This window comes from Dendrobates tinctorius, unplaced genomic scaffold (genome assembly GCF_039654945.1).
Source record: "Dendrobates tinctorius isolate UK_male_01 unplaced genomic scaffold, ASM3965494v1 ptg000014l, whole genome shotgun sequence".
In the NCBI taxonomy this organism is placed as follows: Eukaryota; Metazoa; Chordata; class Amphibia; order Anura; family Dendrobatidae; genus Dendrobates; species Dendrobates tinctorius.
The window spans coordinates 19,181,223-19,203,447 of record NW_027361682.1 but is presented as its reverse complement, the minus strand read 5'-3'; the positions used below and the strand labels follow the sequence as shown (position 1 = coordinate 19,203,447).

The 22,225-nt window shown below is 37.4% G+C and overlaps 1 protein-coding gene across 1 annotated transcript in view; it reads right to left on the bottom strand.

Annotated features, from left to right (window-relative positions):
- AFMID (arylformamidase) overlaps positions 1–22,225 on the bottom strand; it is a 39,254-nt gene that overhangs the window by 6,444 nt on the left and 10,585 nt on the right. Inside the window, exons 6-7 of the mRNA XM_073559893.1 lie at positions 1,791–1,863; positions 1,212–1,309 (exon numbers count right to left, since the gene is read on the bottom strand). Coding sequence (XP_073415994.1) covers positions 1,212–1,309; positions 1,791–1,863 — 171 coding nt within the window. The remainder of the gene's footprint in view (positions 1–1,211; positions 1,310–1,790; positions 1,864–22,225) is intronic.

The window sequence follows — 22,225 nt, the reverse complement described above, 5'->3', positions numbered from 1 at the left end:
CACAGTGACTGCACCAGCAGAATAGTGACTGCAGCTCTGGGGTATAATACAGGATGTATCTCAGGATCAGTACAGGATAAGTAATGTAATGTATGTACACAGTGACTGCACCAGCAGAATAGTGAGTGCAGCTCTGGGGTATAATACAGGAGGTAACTCAGGATCAGTACAGGATAAGTAATGTAATGTATGTACACAGTGACTCCACCAGCAGAATAGTGAGTGCAGCTCTGGAGTATAATACAGGAGGTAACTCAGGATCAGTGCAGGATAAGTAATGTAATGTATGTACACAGTGACTGCACCAGCAGAATAGTGAGTGCAGCTCTGGGGTATAATACAGGAGGTAACTCAGGATCAGTACAGGATAAGTAATGTAATGTATGTACACAGTGACTCCACCAGCAGAATAGCGAGTGCAGCTCTGGAGTATAATACAGGAGGTAACTCAGGATCAGTGCAGGATAAGTAATGTAATGTATGTACACAGTGACTGCACCAGCAGAATAGTGAGTGCAGCTCTGGGGTATAATACAGGAGTTAACTCAGGATCAGTACAGGATAAGTAATGTAATGTATGTACACAGTGACTCCACAAGCAGAATAGTGAGTGCAGCTCTGGAGTATAATACAGGAGGTAACCTAGGATTAGTACAGGATAAGTAATGTAATGTATGTACACAGTGACTCCACCAGCAGAATAGTGACTGCAGCTCTGGGGTATAATACAGGATGTAACTCAGGATCAGTACAGGATAAGTAATGTAATGTATGTACACAGTGACTGCACCAGCAGAATAGTGAGTGCAGCTCTGGGGTATAATACAGGATGTAACTCAGGATCAGTACAGGATAAGTAATGTATGTACACAGTGACTCCACCAGTAGAATACTGAGTGCAGCTCTGGGGTATAATACAGGATGTAACTCAGGATTAGTACAGGATAAGTAATGTAATGTATGTACATAGTGACTGCACCAGCAGAATAGTGAGTGCAGCTCTGGAGTATAATACAGAAGGTAACCAAGGATCAGTATAGGATAAGTAATGTATGTACACAGTGACTCCTCCAGCAGAATAGTGAGTGCAGCTCTGGAGTATAATAAATAATATACCGTAACATATTTATGACATTTCTATGCACAGTATATAGATTATTTCTGTTTGTACTCTGGACCATGGTGGACATATATCTTATATTATTGCTGACCTTTGATATCTGGTGTCGCCTTGTAGTCAGTCCAGTCAGTGCAGAGAGTCATGGCCACAAGTTGGGCTCCAGCGGAATGGCCACATAGATAGATCCCACTGCGGAGAAAATGTCAGACCTGAAATAACCATATAATAGGAAAAGAGAAGCAGAGGACAGAGGCCGGAGCTGGGATTTGTGAAGGAGAAAGGTCTTGTAACCTCGAAATCAGTCTGCTGCTGGGAGTTACATGCTCTTCATCTTCTAGATGTAAATTAGAATATTCCTTTTCAATTACAGAAAGATCCTTTATAATGGATATTGCAAGTAATAAATAGTTATACATCTAAAATAGAGAATTACATCTGCGCTTGTTCACACTAAACTTCTGCAACACTTAAAGCTGTAGCACGACCTCGTGTCAAGGCCAAGGTATGCACGTGCAAGAACTGAACCAGAGAAATTCTGTAACACGCCATACCTGCAGAGAACACAAACCGACTCTGGCAGGTAAATAGTTAAACAAGCGGCCAATCTATGTAAAATCTGTAATAGATACACCACATCAGGTATAGTCTGCCAACATAGACATAGACTTACCTATTGTGTGGGTAAAGACGACAAATGGAGGCAATGCTGCGCCTGACCTGTGCCACAATGAGATCCATGTCACCTGCAATGATCAACAAGTACATTACTACCCATGCTTTACACTGCAGGTCTGCTTACTCAAATTGACTCTTGTTATTAAGCACAAACCCTCCTCATACTCATTAAGAAGTCAGTCAGACATCATCTGGGCACTGTGACAGGTAACCCACGATTTATCCTGTGGCTGTGTGGCAATATCTTAGCACCGAATGGTCAAATTATCTGGGCACTGTGACATTATCTGGGCAGTGTGTGATATTATCTGGGCAGTGTGTGATATTATCTGGGCACTAACATTATCTTAGCACCAGCACATTATCTGGGCACTGTATGATATTAGCTGGGCACTGTAACATTATCTGGGCTCTGTATGACATTATCTGGGCAAGTATGACAGTATATGGGCACTGTATGATATTATCTGGGCACTGTAACATTATCTGCATTATCTGGGCACTGTATGATATTATCTGGGCACTGTATGATTTTATCTGAGTACTGTAACATTATCTGGGCACTGTATGATATTATCTGGTCACTGTATGATATTATCTGAGTACTGTAACATTATCTGGGCACTGTATGATATTATCTGGGCACTGTATGATATTATCTGGGCACTGTAACATTATCTGGGCACTGTATGATATTATCTGAGTACTGTAACATTATCTGGGCACTGTATGATATTATCTGAGTACTTTATAATATAATAATAATCTTTATTTTTATATAGCGCTAACATATTCCGCAGCGCTTTACAGTTTACACACATTTTCATCACTGTCCCTGATGGGGCTCACAATCTGAATTCCCTATCACTTTAACATTATCTGGGCACTGTATGATATTATCTGGGCACTGTATGATATTATCTGGGCACTGTAACATTATCTGGGCTCTGTATGATATTATCTGAGTACTGTAACATTATCTGGGCACTGTATGATATTATCTGAGTACTGTAACATTATCTGGGCACTGTATGATAGTATCTGGGCACTGTATGATATTATCTGAGTACTGTAACATTATCTGGGCACTGTATGATATTATCTGAGTACTGTAACATTATCTGGGCACTGTATGATAGTATCTGGGCACTGTATGATATTATCTCAGTACTGTAACATTATCTGGGCACTGTATGATATTATCTGGGCACTGTATGATATTATCTGAGTACTGTAACATTATCTGGGCACTGTATGATAGTATCTGGGCACTGTATGATATTATCTGAGTACTGTAACATTATCTGGGCACTGTATGATAGTATCTGGGCACTGTATGATATTATCTGAGTACTGTAACATTATCTGGGCACTGTATGATATTATCTGGGCACTGTATGATATTATCTGAGTACTGTAACATTATCTGGGCACTGTATGATAGTATCTGGGCACTGTATGATATTATCTGAGTACTGTAACATTATCTGGGCACTGTATGATAGTATCTGGGCACTGTATGATATTATCTGAGTACTGTAACATTATCTGGGCACTGTATGATATTATATGGGCACTGTATGATATCTGAGTACTGTAACATTATCTGGGCACTGTATGATATCATCTGGGCACTGTATGATATTATCTGAGTACTGTAACATTATCTGGGCACTGTATGATATTATCTGGGCACTGTATGATATTATCTGGGCTCTGTATGATATTATGTGAGTACTGTAACATTATCTGGGCACTGTATGATATTATCTGAGTACTGTAACATTATCTGGGCACTGTATGATATTATCTGGGCACTGTATGATATTATCTGGGCTCTGTATGATATTATGTGAGTACTGTAACATTATCTGGGCACTGTATGATATTATCTGAGTACTGTAACATTATCTGGGCACTGTATGATATTATCTGAGTACTGTAACATTATCTGGGCACTGTATGATATTATCTGGGCACTGTATGATATTATGTGAGTACTGTAACATTATCTGGGCACTGTATGATATCTGAGTACTGTAACATTATCTGGGCACTGTATGATATTATCTGGGCACTGTATGATATTATGTGAGTACTGTAACATTATCTGGGCACTGTATGATATTATCTGGGCACTGTATGATATTATCTGGGCTCTGTATGATATTATGTGAGTACTGTAACATTATCTGGGCACTGTATGATATTATCTGGGCACTGTATGATATTATGTGAGTACTGTAACATTATCTGGGCACTGTATGATATCTGAGTACTGCAACATTATCTGGGCACTGTATGATATTATCTGGGCACTGTATGATATTATCTGAGTACTGTAACATTATCTGGGCACTGTATGATATTATCTGGGCACTGTATGATATTATCTGGGCACTGTAACATTATCTGGGCTCTGTATGATATTATCTGAGTACTGTAACATTATCTGGGCACTGTATGATATTATCTGAGTACTGTAACATTATCTGGGCACTGTATGATAGTATCTGGGCACTGTATGATATTATCTGAGTACTGTAACATTATCTGGGCACTGTATGATATTATCTGGGCACTGTATGATATTATCTGAGTACTGTAACATTATCTGGGCACTGTATGATAGTATCTGGGCACTGTATGATATTATCTGAGTACTGTAACATTATCTGGGCACTGTATGATAGTATCTGGGCACTGTATGATATTATCTGAGTACTCTAACATTATCTGGGCACTGTATGATAGTATCTGGGCACTGTATGATATTATCTGAGTACTGTAACATTATCTGGGCACTGTATGATAGTATCTGGGCACTGTATGATATTATCTGAGTACTGTAACATTATCTGGGCACTGTATGATAGTATCTGGGCACTGTATGATATTATCTGAGTACTGTAACATTATCTGGGCACTGTATGATATTATCTGGGCACTGTATGATATTATCTGAGTACTGTAACATTATCTGGGCACTGTATGATAGTATCTGGGCACTGTATGATATTATCTGAGTACTGTAACATTATCTGGGCACTGTATGATAGTATCTGGGCACTGTATGATATTATCTGAGTACTGTAACATTATCTGGGCACTGTATGATATTATCTGGGCACTGTATGATATTATCTGAGTACTGTAACATTATCTGGGCACTGTATGATAGTATCTGGGCACTGTATGATATTATCTGAGTACTGTAACATTATCTTAGCACCAGCACATTATCTGGGCACTGTATGATATTAGCTGGGCACTGTAACATTATCTGGGCTCTGTATGACATTATCTGGGCAAGTATGACAGTATATGGGCACTGTATGATATTATCTGGGCACTGTAACATTATCTGCATTATCTGGGCACTGTATGATATTATCTGGGCACTGTATGATTTTATCTGAGTACTGTACATTATCTGGGCACTGTATGACATTATCTGGGCACTGTATGATATTATCTGAGTACTGTAACATTATCTGGGCACTGTATGATATTATCTGAGTACTGTAACATTATCTGGGCACTGTATGATATTATCTGGGCACTGTATGATATTATCTGAGTACTGTAACATTATCTGGGCACTGTATGATATTATCTGGGCACTGTATGATATTATCTGGGCACTGTAACATTATCTGGGCTCTGTATGATATTATCTGAGTACTGTAACATTATCTGGGCAATGTATGATATTATCTGAGTACTGTAACATTATCTGGGCACTGTATGATAGTATCTGGGCACTGTATGATATTATCTGAGTACTGTAACATTATCTGGGCACTGTATGATATTATCTGGGCACTGTATGATATTATCTGAGTACTGTAACATTATCTGGGCACTGTATGATAGTATCTGGGCACTGTATGATATTATCTGAGTACTGTAACATTATCTGGGCACTGTATGATAGTATCTGGGCACTGTATGATATTATCTGAGTACTGTAACATTATCTGGGCACTGTATGATAGTATCTGGGCACTGTATGATATTATCTGAGTACTGTAACATTATCTGGGCACTGTATGATATTATCTGGGCACTGTATGATATTATCTGAGTACTGTAACATTATCTGGGCACTGTATGATAGTATCTGGGCACTGTATGATATTATCTGAGTACTGTAACATTATCTGGGCACTGTATGATAGTATCTGGGCACTGTATGATATTATCTGAGTACTGTAACATTATCTGGGCACTGTATGATATCATCTGGGCACTGTATGATATTATCTGAGTACTGTAACATTATCTGGGCACTGTATGATATTATCTGGGCACTGTATGATATTATCTGGGCACTGTATGATATTATCTGGGCTCTGTATGATATTATGTGAGTACTGTAACATTATCTGGGCACTGTATGATATTATCTGAGTACTGTAACATTATCTGGGCACTGTATGATATTATCTGGGCACTGTATGATATTATGTGAGTACTGTAACATTATCTGGGCACTGTATGATATCTGAGTACTGTAACATTATCTGGGCACTGTATGATATTATCTGGGCACTGTATGATATTATGTGAGTACTGTAACATTATCTGGGCACTGTATGATATTATCTGGGCACTGTATGATATTATCTGGGCACTGTATGATATTATCTGGGCTCTGTATGATATTATGTGAGTACTGTAACATTATCTGGGCACTGTATGATATTATCTGAGTACTGTAACATTATCTGGGCACTGTATGATATTATCTGGGCACTGTATGATATTATGTGAGTACTGTAACATTATCTGGGCACTGTATGATATCTGAGTACTGTAACATTATCTGGGCACTGTATGATATTATCTGGGCACTGTATGATATTATCTGAGTACTGTAACATTATCTGGGCACTGTATGATATTATCTGGGCACTGTATGATATTATCTGGGCACTGTAACATTATCTGGGCTCTGTATGATATTATCTGAGTACTGTAACATTATCTGGGCACTGTATGATATTATCTGAGTACCGTAACATTAACTGGGCACTGTATGATATTATCTGGGCACTGTAACATTATCTGGGCTCTGTATGATATTATCTGAGTACTGTAACATTATCTGGGCACTGTATGATAGTATCTGGGCACTGTATGATATTATCTGAGTACTGTAACATTATCTGGGCACTGTATGATATTATCTGGGCACTGTATGATATTATCTGAGTACTGTAACATTATCTGGGCACTGTATGATAGTATCTGGGCACTGTATGATATTATCTGAGTACTGTAACAATATCTGGGCACTGTATGATAGTATCTGGGCACTGTATGATATTATCTGAGTACTGTAACATTATCTGGGCACTGTATGATAGTATCTGGGCACTGTATGATATTATCTGAGTACTGTAACATTATCTGGGCACTGTATGATATTATCTGGGCACTGTATGATATTATGTGAGTACTGTAACATTATCTGGGCACTGTATGATATCTGAGTACTGTAACATTATCTGGGCACTGTATGATATTATCTGGGCACTGTATGATATTATCTGAGTACTGTAACATTATCTGGGCACTGTATGATATTATCTGGGCACTGTATGATATTATCTGGGCACTGTAACATTATCTGGGCTCTGTATGATATTATCTGAGTACTGTAACATTATCTGGGCACTGTATGATATTATCTGAGTACCGTAACATTAACTGGGCACTGTATGATATTATCTGGGCACTCTAACATTATCTGGGCTCTGTATGATATTATCTGAGTACTGTAACATTATCTGGGCACTGTATGATAGTATCTGGGCACTGTATGATATTATCTGAGTACTGTAACATTATCTGGGCACTGTATGATATTATCTGGGCACTGTATGATATTATCTGAGTACTGTAACATTATCTGGGCACTGTATGATAGTATCTGGGCACTGTATGATATTATCTGAGCACTGTAACAATATCTGGGCACTGTATGATAGTATCTGGGCACTGTATGATATTATCTGAGTACTGTAACATTATCTGGGCACTGTATGATAGTATCTGGGCACTGTATGATATTATCTGAGTACTGTAACATTATCTGGGCACTGTATGATATTATCTGGGCACTGTATGATATTATCTGAGTACTTTAACATTATCTGGGCACTGTATGATATTATCTGGGCACTGTATGATATTATCTGGGCACTGTAACATTATCTGGGCTCTGTATGATATTATCTGAGTACTGTAACATTATCTGGGCACTGTATGATATTATCTGAGTACTGTAACATTATCTGGGCACTGTATGATAGTATCTGGGCACTGTATGATATTATCTGAGTACTCTAACATTATCTGGGCACTGTATGATATTATCTGAGTACTGTAACATTATCTGGGCACTGTATGATATTATCTGAGTACTGTATGATATTATCTGAGTACTGTAACATTATCTGGGCACTCTATGATAGTATCTGGGCACTGTATGATATTATCTGAGTACTGTAACATTATCTGGGCACTGTATGATAGTATCTGGGCACTGTATGATATTATCTGAGTACTCTAACATTATCTGGGCACTGTATGATATTATCTGAGTACTGTAACATTATCTGGGCACTGTATGATATTATCTGGGCACTGTATGATATTATCTGAGTACTGTAACATTATCTGGGCACTGTATGATATTATCTGGGCACTGTATGATATTATCTGAGTACTGTAACATTATCTGGGCACTGTATGATAGTATCTGGGCACTGTATGATATTATCTGAGTACTGTAACATTATCTGGGCACTGTATGATAGTATCTGGGCACTGTATGATATTATCTGAGTACTGTAACATTATCTGGGCACTGTATGATAGTATCTGGGCACTGTATGATATTATCTGAGTACTGTAACATTATCTGGGCACTGTATGATAGTATCTGGGCACTGTGTGATATTATCTGAGTACTGTAACATTATCTGGGCACTGTATGATATTATCTGGGTACTGTATGATATCTGAGTACTGTAACATTATCTGGGCACTGTATGATATCATCTGGGCACTGTATGATATTATCTGAGTACTGTAACATTATCTGGGCACTGTATGATATTATCTGGGCATTGTATGATATTATCTGGGCTCTGTATGATATTATGTGAGTACTGTAACATTATCTGGGCACTGTATGATATTATCTGAGTACTGTAACATTATCTGGGCACTGTATGATATTATCTGGGCACTGTATGATATTATCTGGGCTCTGTATGATATTATGTGAGTACTGTAACATTATCTGGGCACTGTATGATATTATCTGAGTACTGTAACATTATCTGGGCACTGTATGATATTATCTGGGCACTGTATGATATTATGTGAGTACTGTAACATTATCTGGGCACTGTATGATATCTGAGTACTGTAACATTATCTGGGCACTGTATGATATTATCTGGGCACTGTATGATATTATGTGAGTACTGTAACATTATCTGGGCACTGTATGATATTATCTGGGCACTGTATGATATTATCTGGGCTCTGTATGATATTATGTGAGTACTGTAACATTATCTGGGCACTGTATGATATTATCTGGGCACTGTATGATATTATGTGAGTACTGTAACATTATCTGGGCACTGTATGATATCTGAGTACTGTAACATTATCTGGGCACTGTATGATATTATCTGGGCACTGTATGATATTATCTGAGTACTGTAACATTATCTGGGCACAGTATGATATTATCTGGGCACTGTATGATATTATCTGGGCACTGTAACATTATCTGGGCTCTGTATGATATTATCTGAGTACTGTAACATTATCTGGGCACTGTATGATATTATCTGAGTACTGTAACATTATCTGGGCACTGTATGATAGTATCTGGGCACTGTATGATATTATCTGAGTACTGTAACATTATCTGGGCACTGTATGATATTATCTGGGCACTGTATGATATTATCTGAGTACTGTAACATTATCTGGGCACTGTATGATAGTATCTGGGCACTGTATGATATTATCTGAGTACTGTAACATTATCTGGGCACTGTATGATAGTATCTGGGCACTGTATGATATTATCTGAGTACTGTAACATTATCTGGGCACTGTATGATAGTATCTGGGCACTGTATGATATTATCTGAGTACTGTAACATTATCTGGGCACTGTATGATAGTATCTGGGCACTGTATGATATTATCTGAGTACTGTAACATTATCTGGGCACTGTATGATAGTATCTGGGCACTGTATGATATTATCTGAGTACTGTAACATTATCTGGGCACTGTATGATAGTATCTGGGCACTGTATGATATTATCTGAGTACTGTAACATTATCTGGGCACTGTATGATATTATCTGGGCACTGTATGATATTATCTGAGTACTGTAACATTATCTGGGCACTGTATGATAGTATCTGGGCACTGTATGATATTATCTGAGTACTGTAACATTATCTGGGCACTGTATGATAGTATCTGGGCACTGTATGATATTATCTGAGTACTGTAACATTATCTGGGCACTGTATGATAGTATCTGGGCACTGTATGATATTATCTGAGTACTGTAACATTATCTGGGCACTGTATGATAGTATCTGGGCACTGTGTGATATTATCTGAGTACTGTAACATTATCTGGGCACTGTATGATATTATCTGGGTACTGTATGATATCTGAGTACTGTAACATTATCTGGGCACTGTATGATATCATCTGGGCACTGTATGATATTATCTGAGTACTGTAACATTATCTGGGCACTGTATGATATTATCTGGGCATTGTATGATATTATCTGGGCTCTGTATGATATTATGTGAGTACTGTAACATTATCTGGGCACTGTATGATATTATCTGAGTACTGTAACATTATCTGGGCACTGTATGATATTATCTGGGCACTGTATGATATTATCTGGGCTCTGTATGATATTATGTGAGTACTGTAACATTATCTGGGCACTGTATGATATTATCTGAGTACTGTAACATTATCTGGGCACTGTATGATATTATCTGGGCACTGTATGATATTATGTGAGTACTGTAACATTATCTGGGCACTGTATGATATCTGAGTACTGTAACATTATCTGGGCACTGTATGATATTATCTGGGCACTGTATGATATTATGTGAGTACTGTAACATTATCTGGGCACTGTATGATATTATCTGGGCACTGTATGATATTATCTGGGCTCTGTATGATATTATGTGAGTACTGTAACATTATCTGGGCACTGTATGATATTATCTGGGCACTGTATGATATTATGTGAGTACTGTAACATTATCTGGGCACTGTATGATATCTGAGTACTGTAACATTATCTGGGCACTGTATGATATTATCTGGGCACTGTATGATATTATCTGAGTACTGTAACATTATCTGGGCACTGTATGATATTATCTGGGCACTGTATGATATTATCTGGGCACTGTAACATTATCTGGGCTCTGTATGATATTATCTGAGTACTGTAACATTATCTGGGCACTGTATGATATTATCTGAGTACTGTAACATTATCTGGGCACTGTATGATAGTATCTGGGCACTGTATGATATTATCTGAGTACTGTAACATTATCTGGGCACTGTATGATATTATCTGGGCACTGTATGATATTATCTGAGTACTGTAACATTATCTGGGCACTGTATGATAGTATCTGGGCACTGTATGATATTATCTGAGTACTGTAACATTATCTGGGCACTGTATGATAGTATCTGGGCACTGTATGATATTATCTGAGTACTGTAACATTATCTGGGCACTGTATGATAGTATCTGGGCACTGTATGATATTATCTGAGTACTGTAACATTATCTGGGCACTGTATGATAGTATCTGGGCACTGTATGATATTATCTGAGTACTGTAACATTATCTTAGCACCAGCACATTATCTGGGCACTGTATGATATTAGCTGGGCACTGTAACATTATCTGGGCTCTGTATGACATTATCTGGGCAAGTATGACAGTATATGGGCACTGTATGATATTATCTGGGCACTGTAACATTATCTGCATTATCTGGGCACTGTATGATATTATCTGGGCACTGTATGATTTTATCTGAGTACTGTAACATTATCTGGGCACTGTATGACATTATCTGGGCACTGTATGATATTATCTGAGTACTGTAACATTATCTGGGCACGGTATGATATTATCTGAGTACTGTAACATTATCTGGGCACTGTATGATATTATCTGGGCACTGTATGATATTATCTGAGTACTGTAACATTATCTGGGCACTGTATGATATTATCTGGGCACTGTATGATATTATCTGGGCACTGTAACATTGTCTGGGCTCTGTATGATATTATCTGAGTACTGTAACATTATCTGGGCACTGTATGATATTATCTGAGTACTGTAACATTATCTGGGCACTGTATGATAGTATCTGGGCACTGTATGATATTATCTGAGTACTGTAACATTATCTGGGCACTGTATGATATTATCTGGGCACTGTATGATATTATCTGAGTACTGTAACATTATCTGGGCACTGTATGATAGTATCTGGGCACTGTATGATATTATCTGAGTACTGTAACATTATCTGGGCACTGTATGATAGTATCTGGGCACTGTATGATATTATCTGAGTACTGTAACATTATCTGGGCACTGTATGATAGTATCTGGGCACTGTATGATATTATCTGAGTACTGTAACATTATCTGGGCACTGTATGATATTATCTGGGCACTGTATGATATTATCTGAGTACTGTAACATTATCTGGGCACTGTATGATAGTATCTGGGCACTGTATGATATTATCTGAGTACTGTAACATTATCTGGGCACTGTATGATAGTATCTGGGCACTGTATGATTTTATCTGAGTACTGTAACATTATCTGGGCACTGTATGATATTATCTGAGTACTGTAACATTATCTGGGCACTGTATGATATCATCTGGGCACTGTATGATATTATCTGAGTACTGTAACATTATCTGGGCACTGTATGATATTATCTGGGCACTGTATGATATTATCTGGGCACTGTATGATATTATCTGGGCTCTGTATGATATTATGTGAGTACTGTAACATTATCTGGGCACTGTATGATATTATCTGGGCACTGTATGATATTATGTGAGTACTGTAACATTATCTGGGCACTGTATGATATCTGAGTACTGTAACATTATCTGGGCACTGTATGATATTATCTGGGCACTGTATGATATTATGTGAGTACTGTAACATTATCTGGGCACTGTATGATATTATCTGGTCACTGTATGATATTATCTGGGCTCTGTATGATATTATGTGAGTACTGTAACATTATCTGGGCACTGTATGATATTATCTGAGTACTGTAACATTATCTGGGCACTATATGATATTATCTGGGCACTGTATGATATTATGTGAGTACTGTAACATTATCTGGGCACTGTATGATATCTGAGTACTGTAACATTATCTGGGCACTGTATGATATTATCTGGGCACTGTATGATATTATCTGAGTACTGTAACATTATCTGGGCACTGTATGATATTATCTGGGCACTGTATGATATTATCTGGGCACTGTAACATTATCTGGGCTCTGTATGATATTATCTGAGTACTGTAACATTATCTGGGCACTGTATGATATTATCTGAGTACCGTAACATTATCTGGGCACTGTATGATATTATCTGAGTACTGTAACATTATCTGGGCACTGTATGATATTATCTGGGCACTGTATGATATTATCTGAGTACTGTAACATTATCTGGGCACTGTATGATAGTATCTGGGCACTGTATGATATTATCTGAGTACTGTAACATCATCTGGGCACTGTATGATAGTATCTGGGCACTGTATGATATTATCTGAGTACTGTAACATTATCTGGGCACTGTATGATAGTATCTGGGCACTGTATGATATTATCTGAGTACTGTAACATTATCTGGGCACTGTATGATAGTATCTGGGCACTGTATGATATTATCTGAGTACTCTAACATTATCTGGGCACTGTATGATATTATCTGAGTACAGTAACATTATCTGGGCACTGTATGATATCATCTGGGCACTGTATGATATTATCTGAGTACTGTAACATTATCTGGGCACTGTATGATATTATCTGGGCACTGTATGATATTATCTGGGCTCTGTATGATATTATGTGAGTACTGTAACATTATCTGGGCACTGTATGATATTATCTGAGTACTGTAACATTATCTTGGCACTGTATGATATTATCTGGGCACTGTATGATATTATCTGGGCACTGTATGATATTATGTGAGTACTGTAACATTATCTGGGCACTGTATGATATTATGTGAGTACTGTAACATTATCTGGGCACTGTATGATATTATCTGGGCACTGTATGATATTATGTGAGTACTGTAACATTATCTGGGCACTGTATGATATCTGAGTACTGTAACATTATCTGGGCACTGTATGATATTATCTGGGCACTGTTTGATATTATGTGAGTACTGTAACATTATCTGGGCACTGTATGAAATTATCTGAGTACTGTAACATTATCTGGGCACTGTATGATATTATCTGGGCACTGTATGATATTATCTGGGCACTGTATGATATTATGTGAGTACTGTAACATTATCTGGGCACTGTATGATATTATCTGAGTACTGTAACATTATCTGGGCACTGTATGATATTATCTGGGCACTGTATGATATTATGTGAGTACTGTAACATTATCTGGGCACTGTATGATATCTGAGTACTGTAACATTATCTGGGCACTGTATGATATTATCTGGGCACTGTATGATATTATGTGAGTACTGTAACATTATCTGGGCACTATATGATATTATCTGGGCACTGTATGATATTATCTGGGCTCTGTATGATATTATGTGAGTACTGTAACATTATCTGGGCACTGTATGATATTATCTGAGTACTGTAACATTATCTGGGCACTGTATGATATCTGAGTACTGTAACATTATCTGGGCACTGTATGATATTATCTGGGCACTGTATGATATTATCTGAGTACTGTAACATTATCTGGGCACTGTATGATATTATCTGGGCACTGTAACATTATCTGGGCTCTGTATGATATTATCTGAGTACTGTAACATTATCTGGGCACTGTATGATATTATCTGAGTACTGTAACATTATCTGGGCACTGTATGATAGTATCTGGGCACTGTATGATATTATCTGAGTACTGTAACATTATCTGGGCACTGTATGATATTATCTGGGCACTGTATGATATTATCTGAGTACTGTAGCATTATCTGGGCACTGTATGATAGTATCTGGGCACTGTATGATATTATCTGAGTACTGTAACATTATCTGGGCACTGTATGATAGTATCTGGGCACTGTATGATGTTATCTGAGTACTGTAACATTATCTGGGCACTGTATGATAGTATCTGGGCACTGTATGATATTATCTGAGTACTGTAACATTATCTGGGCACTGTATGATAGTATCTGGGCACTGTATGATATTATCTGAGTACTGTAACATTATCTGGGCACTGTATGATATTATCTGGGCACTGTATGATATTATCTGAGTACTGTAACATTATCTGGGCACTGTATGATAGTATCTGGGCACTGTATGATATTATCTGAGTACTGTAACATTATCTGGGCACTGTATGATAGTATCTGGGCACTGTATGATATTATCTGAGTACTGTAACGTTATCTGGGCACTGTATGATAGTATCTGGGCACTGTATGATATTATCTGAGTACTGTAACATTATCTGGGCACTGTATGATATTATCTGAGTACTGTAACATTATCTGGGCACTGTATGATATCATCTGGGCACTGTATGATATTATCTGAGTACTGTAACATTATCTGGGCACTGTATGATATTATCTGGGCACTGTATGATATTATCTGGGCTCTGTATGATATTATGTGAGTACTGTAACATTATCTGGGCACTGTATGATATTATCTGAGTACTGTAACATTATCTGGGCACTGTATGATATTATCTGAGTACTGTAACATTATATGGGCACTGTATGATATTATCTGGGCACTGTATGATATTATCTGGGCTCTGTATGATATTATGTGAGTACTGTAACATTATCTGGGCACTGTATGATATTATGTGAGTACTGTAACATTATCTGGGCACTGTATGATATTATCTGGGCACTGTATGATATTATGTGAGTACTGTAACATTATCTGGGCACTGTATGATATCTGAGTACTGTAACATTATCTGGGCACTGTATGATATTATCTGGGCACTGTATGATATTATCTGAGTACTGTAACATTATCTGGGCACTGTATGATATTATCTGGGCACTGTATGATATTATCTGGGCACTGTAACATTATCTGGGCTCTGTATGATATTATCTGAGTACTGTAACATTATCTGGGCACTGTATGATATTATCTGAGTACTGTAACATTATCTGGGCACTGTATGATAGTATCTGGGCACTGTATGATATTATCTGAGTACTGTAACATTATCTGGGCACTGTATGATATTATCTGGGCACTGTATGATATTATCTGAGTACTGTAACATTATCTGGGCACTGTATGATAGTATCTGGGCACTGTATGATATTATCTGAGTACTGTAACATTATCTGGGCACTGTATGATAGTATATGGGCACTGTATGATATTATCTGAGTACTGTAACATTATCTGGGCACTGTATGATAGTATCTGGGCACTGTATGATATTATCTGAGTACTGTAACATTATCTGGGCACTGTATGATAGTATCTGGGCACTGTATGATATTATCTGAGTACTGTAACATTATCTTAGCACCAGCACATTATCTGGGCACTGTATGATATTAGCTGGGCACTGTAACATTATCTGGGCTCTGTATGACATTATCTGGGCAAGTATGACAGTATATGGGCACTGTATGATATTATCTGGGCACTGTAACATTATCTGCATTATCTGGGCACTGTATGATATTATCTGGGCACTGTATGATTTTATCTGAGTACTGTAACATTATCTGGGCACTGTATGACATTATCTGGGCACTGTATGATATTATCTGAGTACTGTAACATTATCTGGGCACTGTATGATATTATCTGAGTACTGTAACATTATCTGGGCACTGTATGATATTATCTGGGCACTGTATGATATTATCTGAGTACTGTAACATTATCTGGGCACTGTATGATATTATCTGGGCACTGTATGATATTATCTGGGCACTGTAACATTATCTGGGCTCTGTATGATATTATCTGAGTACTGTAACATTATCTGGGCACTGTATGATATTATCTGAGTACTGTAACATTATCTGGGCACTGTATGATAGTATCTGGGCACTGTATGATATTATCTGAGTACTGTAACATTATCTGGGCACTGTATGATATTATCTGGGCACTGTATGATATTATCTGAGTACTGTAACATTATCTGGGCACTGTATGATAGTATCTGGGCACTGTATGATATTATCTGAGTACTGTAACATTATCTGGGCACTGTATGATAGTATCTGGGCACTGTATGATATTATCTGAGTACTGTAACATTATCTGGGCACTGTATGATAGTATCTGGGCACTGTATGATATTATCTGAGTACTGTAACATTATCTGGGCACTGTATGATAGTATCTGGGCACTGTATGATATTATCTGAGTACTGTAACATTATCTGGGCACTGTATGATAGTATTTGGGCACTGTATGATATTATCTGAGTACTGTAACATCTGGGCACTGTATGATATTATCTGAGTACTGTAACATTATCTGGGCACTGTATGATATCATCTGGGCACTGTATGATATTATCTGAGTACTGTAACATTATCTGGGCACTGTATGATATTATCTGGGCACTGTATGATATTATCTGGGCTCTGTATGATATTATGTGAGTACTGTAACATTATCTGGGCACTGTATGATATTATCTGAGTACTGTAACATTATCTGGGCACTGTATGATATTATCTGGGCACTGTATGATATTATGTGAGTACTGTAACATTATCTGGGCACTGTATGATATCTGAGTACTGTAACATTATCTGGGCACTGTATGATATTATCTGGGCACTGTATGATATTATGTGAGTACTGTAACATTATCTGGGCACTGTATGATATTATCTGGTCACTGTATGATATTATCTGGGCTCTGTATGATATTATGTGAGTACTGTAACATTATCTGGGCACTGTATGATATTATGTGAGTACTGTAACATTATCTGGGCACTATATGATATTATCTGGGCACTGTATGATATTATGTGAGTACTGTAACATTATCTGGGCACTGTATGATATCTGAGTACTGTAACATTATCTGGGCACTGTATGATATTATCTGGGCACTGTATGATATTATCTGAGTACTGTAACATTATCTGGGCACTGTATGATATTATCTGGGCACTGTATGATATTATCTGGGCACTGTAACATTATCTGGGCTCTGTATGATATTATCTGAGTACTGTAACATTATCTGGGCACTGTATGATATTATCTGAGTACCGTAACATTATCTGGGCACTGTATGATATTATCTGAGTACTGTAACATTATCTGGGCACTGTATGATATTATCTGGGCACTGTATGATATTATCTGAGTACTGTAACATTATCTGGGCACTGTATGATAGTATCTGGGCACTGTATGATATTATCTGAGTACTGTAACATCATCTGGGCACTGTATGATAGTATCTGGGCACTGTATGATATTATCTGAGTACTGTAACATTATCTGGGCACTGTATGATAGTATCTGGGCACTGTATGATATTATCTGAGTACTGTAACATTATCTGGGCACTGTATGATAGTATCTGGGCACTGTATGATATTATCTGAGTACTGTAACATTATCTGGGCACTGTATGATATTATCTGAGTACAGTAACATTATCTGGGCACTGTATGATATCATCTGGGCACTGTATGATATTATCTGAGTACTGTAACATTATCTGGGCACTGTATGATATTATCTGGGCACTGTATGATATTATCTGGGCTCTGTATGATATTATGTGAGTACTGTAACATTATCTGGGCACTGTATGATATTATCTGAGTACTGTAACATTATCTTGGCACTGTATGATATTATCTGGGCACTGTATGATATTATCTGGGCACTGTATGATATTATGTGAGTACTGTAACATTATCTGGGCACTGTATGATATTATGTGAGTACTGTAACATTATCTGGGCACTGTATGATATTATCTGGGCACTGTATGATATTATGTGAGTACTGTAACATTATCTGGGCACTGTATGATATCTGAGTACTGTAACATTATCTGGGCACTGTATGATATTATCTGGGCACTGTTTGATATTATGTGAGTACTGTAACATTATCTGGGCACTGTATGATATTATCTGAGTACTGTAACATTATCTGGGCACTGTATGATATTATCTGGGCACTGTATGATATTATCTGGGCTCTGTATGATATTATGTGAGTACTGTAACATTATCTGGGCACTGTATGATATTATCTGAGTACTGTAACATTATCTGGGCACTGTATGATATTATCTGGGCACTGTATGATATTATGTGAGTACTGTAACATTATCTGGGCACTGTATGATATCTGAGTACTGTAACATTATCTGGGCACTGTATGATATTATCTGGGCACTGTATGATATTATGTGAGTACTGTAACATTATCTGGGCACTATGATATTATCTGGGCACTGTATGATATTATCTGGGCTCTGTATGATATTATGTGAGTACTGTAACATTATCTGGGCACTGTATGATATTATCTGAGTACTGTAACATTATCTGGGCACTGTATGATATCTGAGTACTGTAACATTATCTGGGCACTGTATGATATTATCTGGGCACTGTATAATATTATCTGAGTACTGTAACATTATCTGGGCACTGTATGATATTATCTGGGCACTGTAACATTATCTGGGCTCTGTATGATATTATCTGAGTACTGTAACATTATCTGGGCACTGTATGATATTATCTGAGTACTGTAACATTATCTGGGCACTGTATGATAGTATCTGGGCACTGTATGATATTATCTGAGTACTGTAACATTATCTGGGCACTGTATGATATTATCTGGGCACTGTATGATATTATCTGAGTACTGTAGCATTATCTGGGCACTGTATGATAGTATCTGGGCACTGTATGATATTATCTGAGTACTGTAACATTATCTGGGCACTGTATGATAGTATCTGGGCACTGTATGATGTTATCTGAGTACTGTAACATTATCTGGGCACTGTATGATAGTATCTGGGCACTGTATGATATTATCTGAGTACTGTAACATTATCTGGGCACTGTATGATAGTATCTGGGCACTGTATGATATTATCTGAGTACTGTAACATTATCTGGGCACTGTATGATATTATCTGGGCACTGTATGATATTATCTGAGTACTGTAACATTATCTGGGCACTGTATGATAGTATCTGGGCACTGTATGATATTATCTGAGTACTGTAACGTTATCTGGGCACTGTATGATAGTATCTGGGCACTGTATGATATTATCTGAGTACTGTAACATTATCTGGGCACTGTATGATATTATCTGAGTACTGTAACATTATCTGGGCACTGTATGATATCATCTGGGCACTGTATGATATTATCTGAGTACTGTAACATTATCTGGGCACTGTATGATATTATCTGGGCACTGTATGATATTATCTGGGCTCTGTATGATATTATGTGAGTACTGTAACATTATCTGGGCACTGTATGATATTATCTGAGTACTGTAACATTATCTGGGCACTGTATGATATTATCTGGGCACTGTATGATATTATGTGAGTACTGTAACATTATCTGGGCACTGTATGATATCTGAGTACTGTAACATTATCTGGGCACTGTATGATATTATCTGGGCACTGTATGATATTATGTGAGTACTGTAACATTATCTGGGCACTATGATATTATCTGGGCACTGTATGATATTATCTGGGCACTGTATGATATTATCTGGGCTCTGTATGATATTATGTGAGTACTGTAACATTATCTGGGCACTGTATGATATTATCTGAGTACTGTAACATTATCTGGGCACTGTATGATATCTGAGTACTGTAACATTATCTGGGCACTGTATGATATTATCTGGGCACTGTATAATATTATCTGAGTACTGTAACATTATCTGGGCACTGTATGATATTATCTGGGCACTGTAACATTATCTGGGCTCTGTATGATATTATCTGAGTACTGTAACATTATCTGGGCACTGTATGATATTATCTGAGTACTGTAACATTATCTGGGCACTGTATGATAGTATCTGGGCACTGTATGATATTATCTGAGTACTGTAACATTATCTGGGCACTGTATGATATTATCTGGGCACTGTATGATATTATCTGAGTACTGTAGCATTATCTGGGCACTGTATGATAGTATCTGGGCACTGTATGATATTATCTGAGTACTGTAACATTATCTGGGCACTGTATGATAGTATCTGGGCACTGTATGATGTTATCTGAGTACTGTAACATTATCTGGGCACTGTATGATAGTATCTGGGCACTGTATGATATTATCTGAGTACTGTAACATTATCTGGGCACTGTATGATAGTATCTGGGCACTGTATGATGTTATCTGAGTACTGTAACATTATCTGGGCACTGTATGATAGTATCTGGGCACTGTATGATATTATCTGAGTACTGTAACATTATCTGGGCACTGTATGATAGTATCTGGGCACTGTATGATATTATCTGAGTACTGTAACGTTATCTGGGCACTGTATGATAGTATCTGGGCACTGTATGATATTATCTGAGTACTGTAACATTATCTGGGCACTGTATGATATTATCTGAGTACTGTAACATTATCTGGGCACTGTATGATATCATCTGGGCACTGTATGATATTATCTGAGTACTGTAACATTATCTGGGCACTGTATGATATTATCTGGGCACTGTATGATATTATCTGGGCTCTGTATGATATTATGTGAGTACTGTAACATTATCTGGGCACTGTATGATATTATCTGAGTACTGTAACATTATCTGGGCACTGTATGATATTATCTGGGCACTGTATGATATTATGTGAGTACTGTAACATTATCTGGGCACTGTATGATATCTGAGTACTGTAACATTATCTGGGCACTGTATGATATTATCTGGGCACTGTATGATATTATGTGAGTACTGTAACATTATCTGGGCACTGTATGATATTATCTGAGTACTGTAACATTATCTAG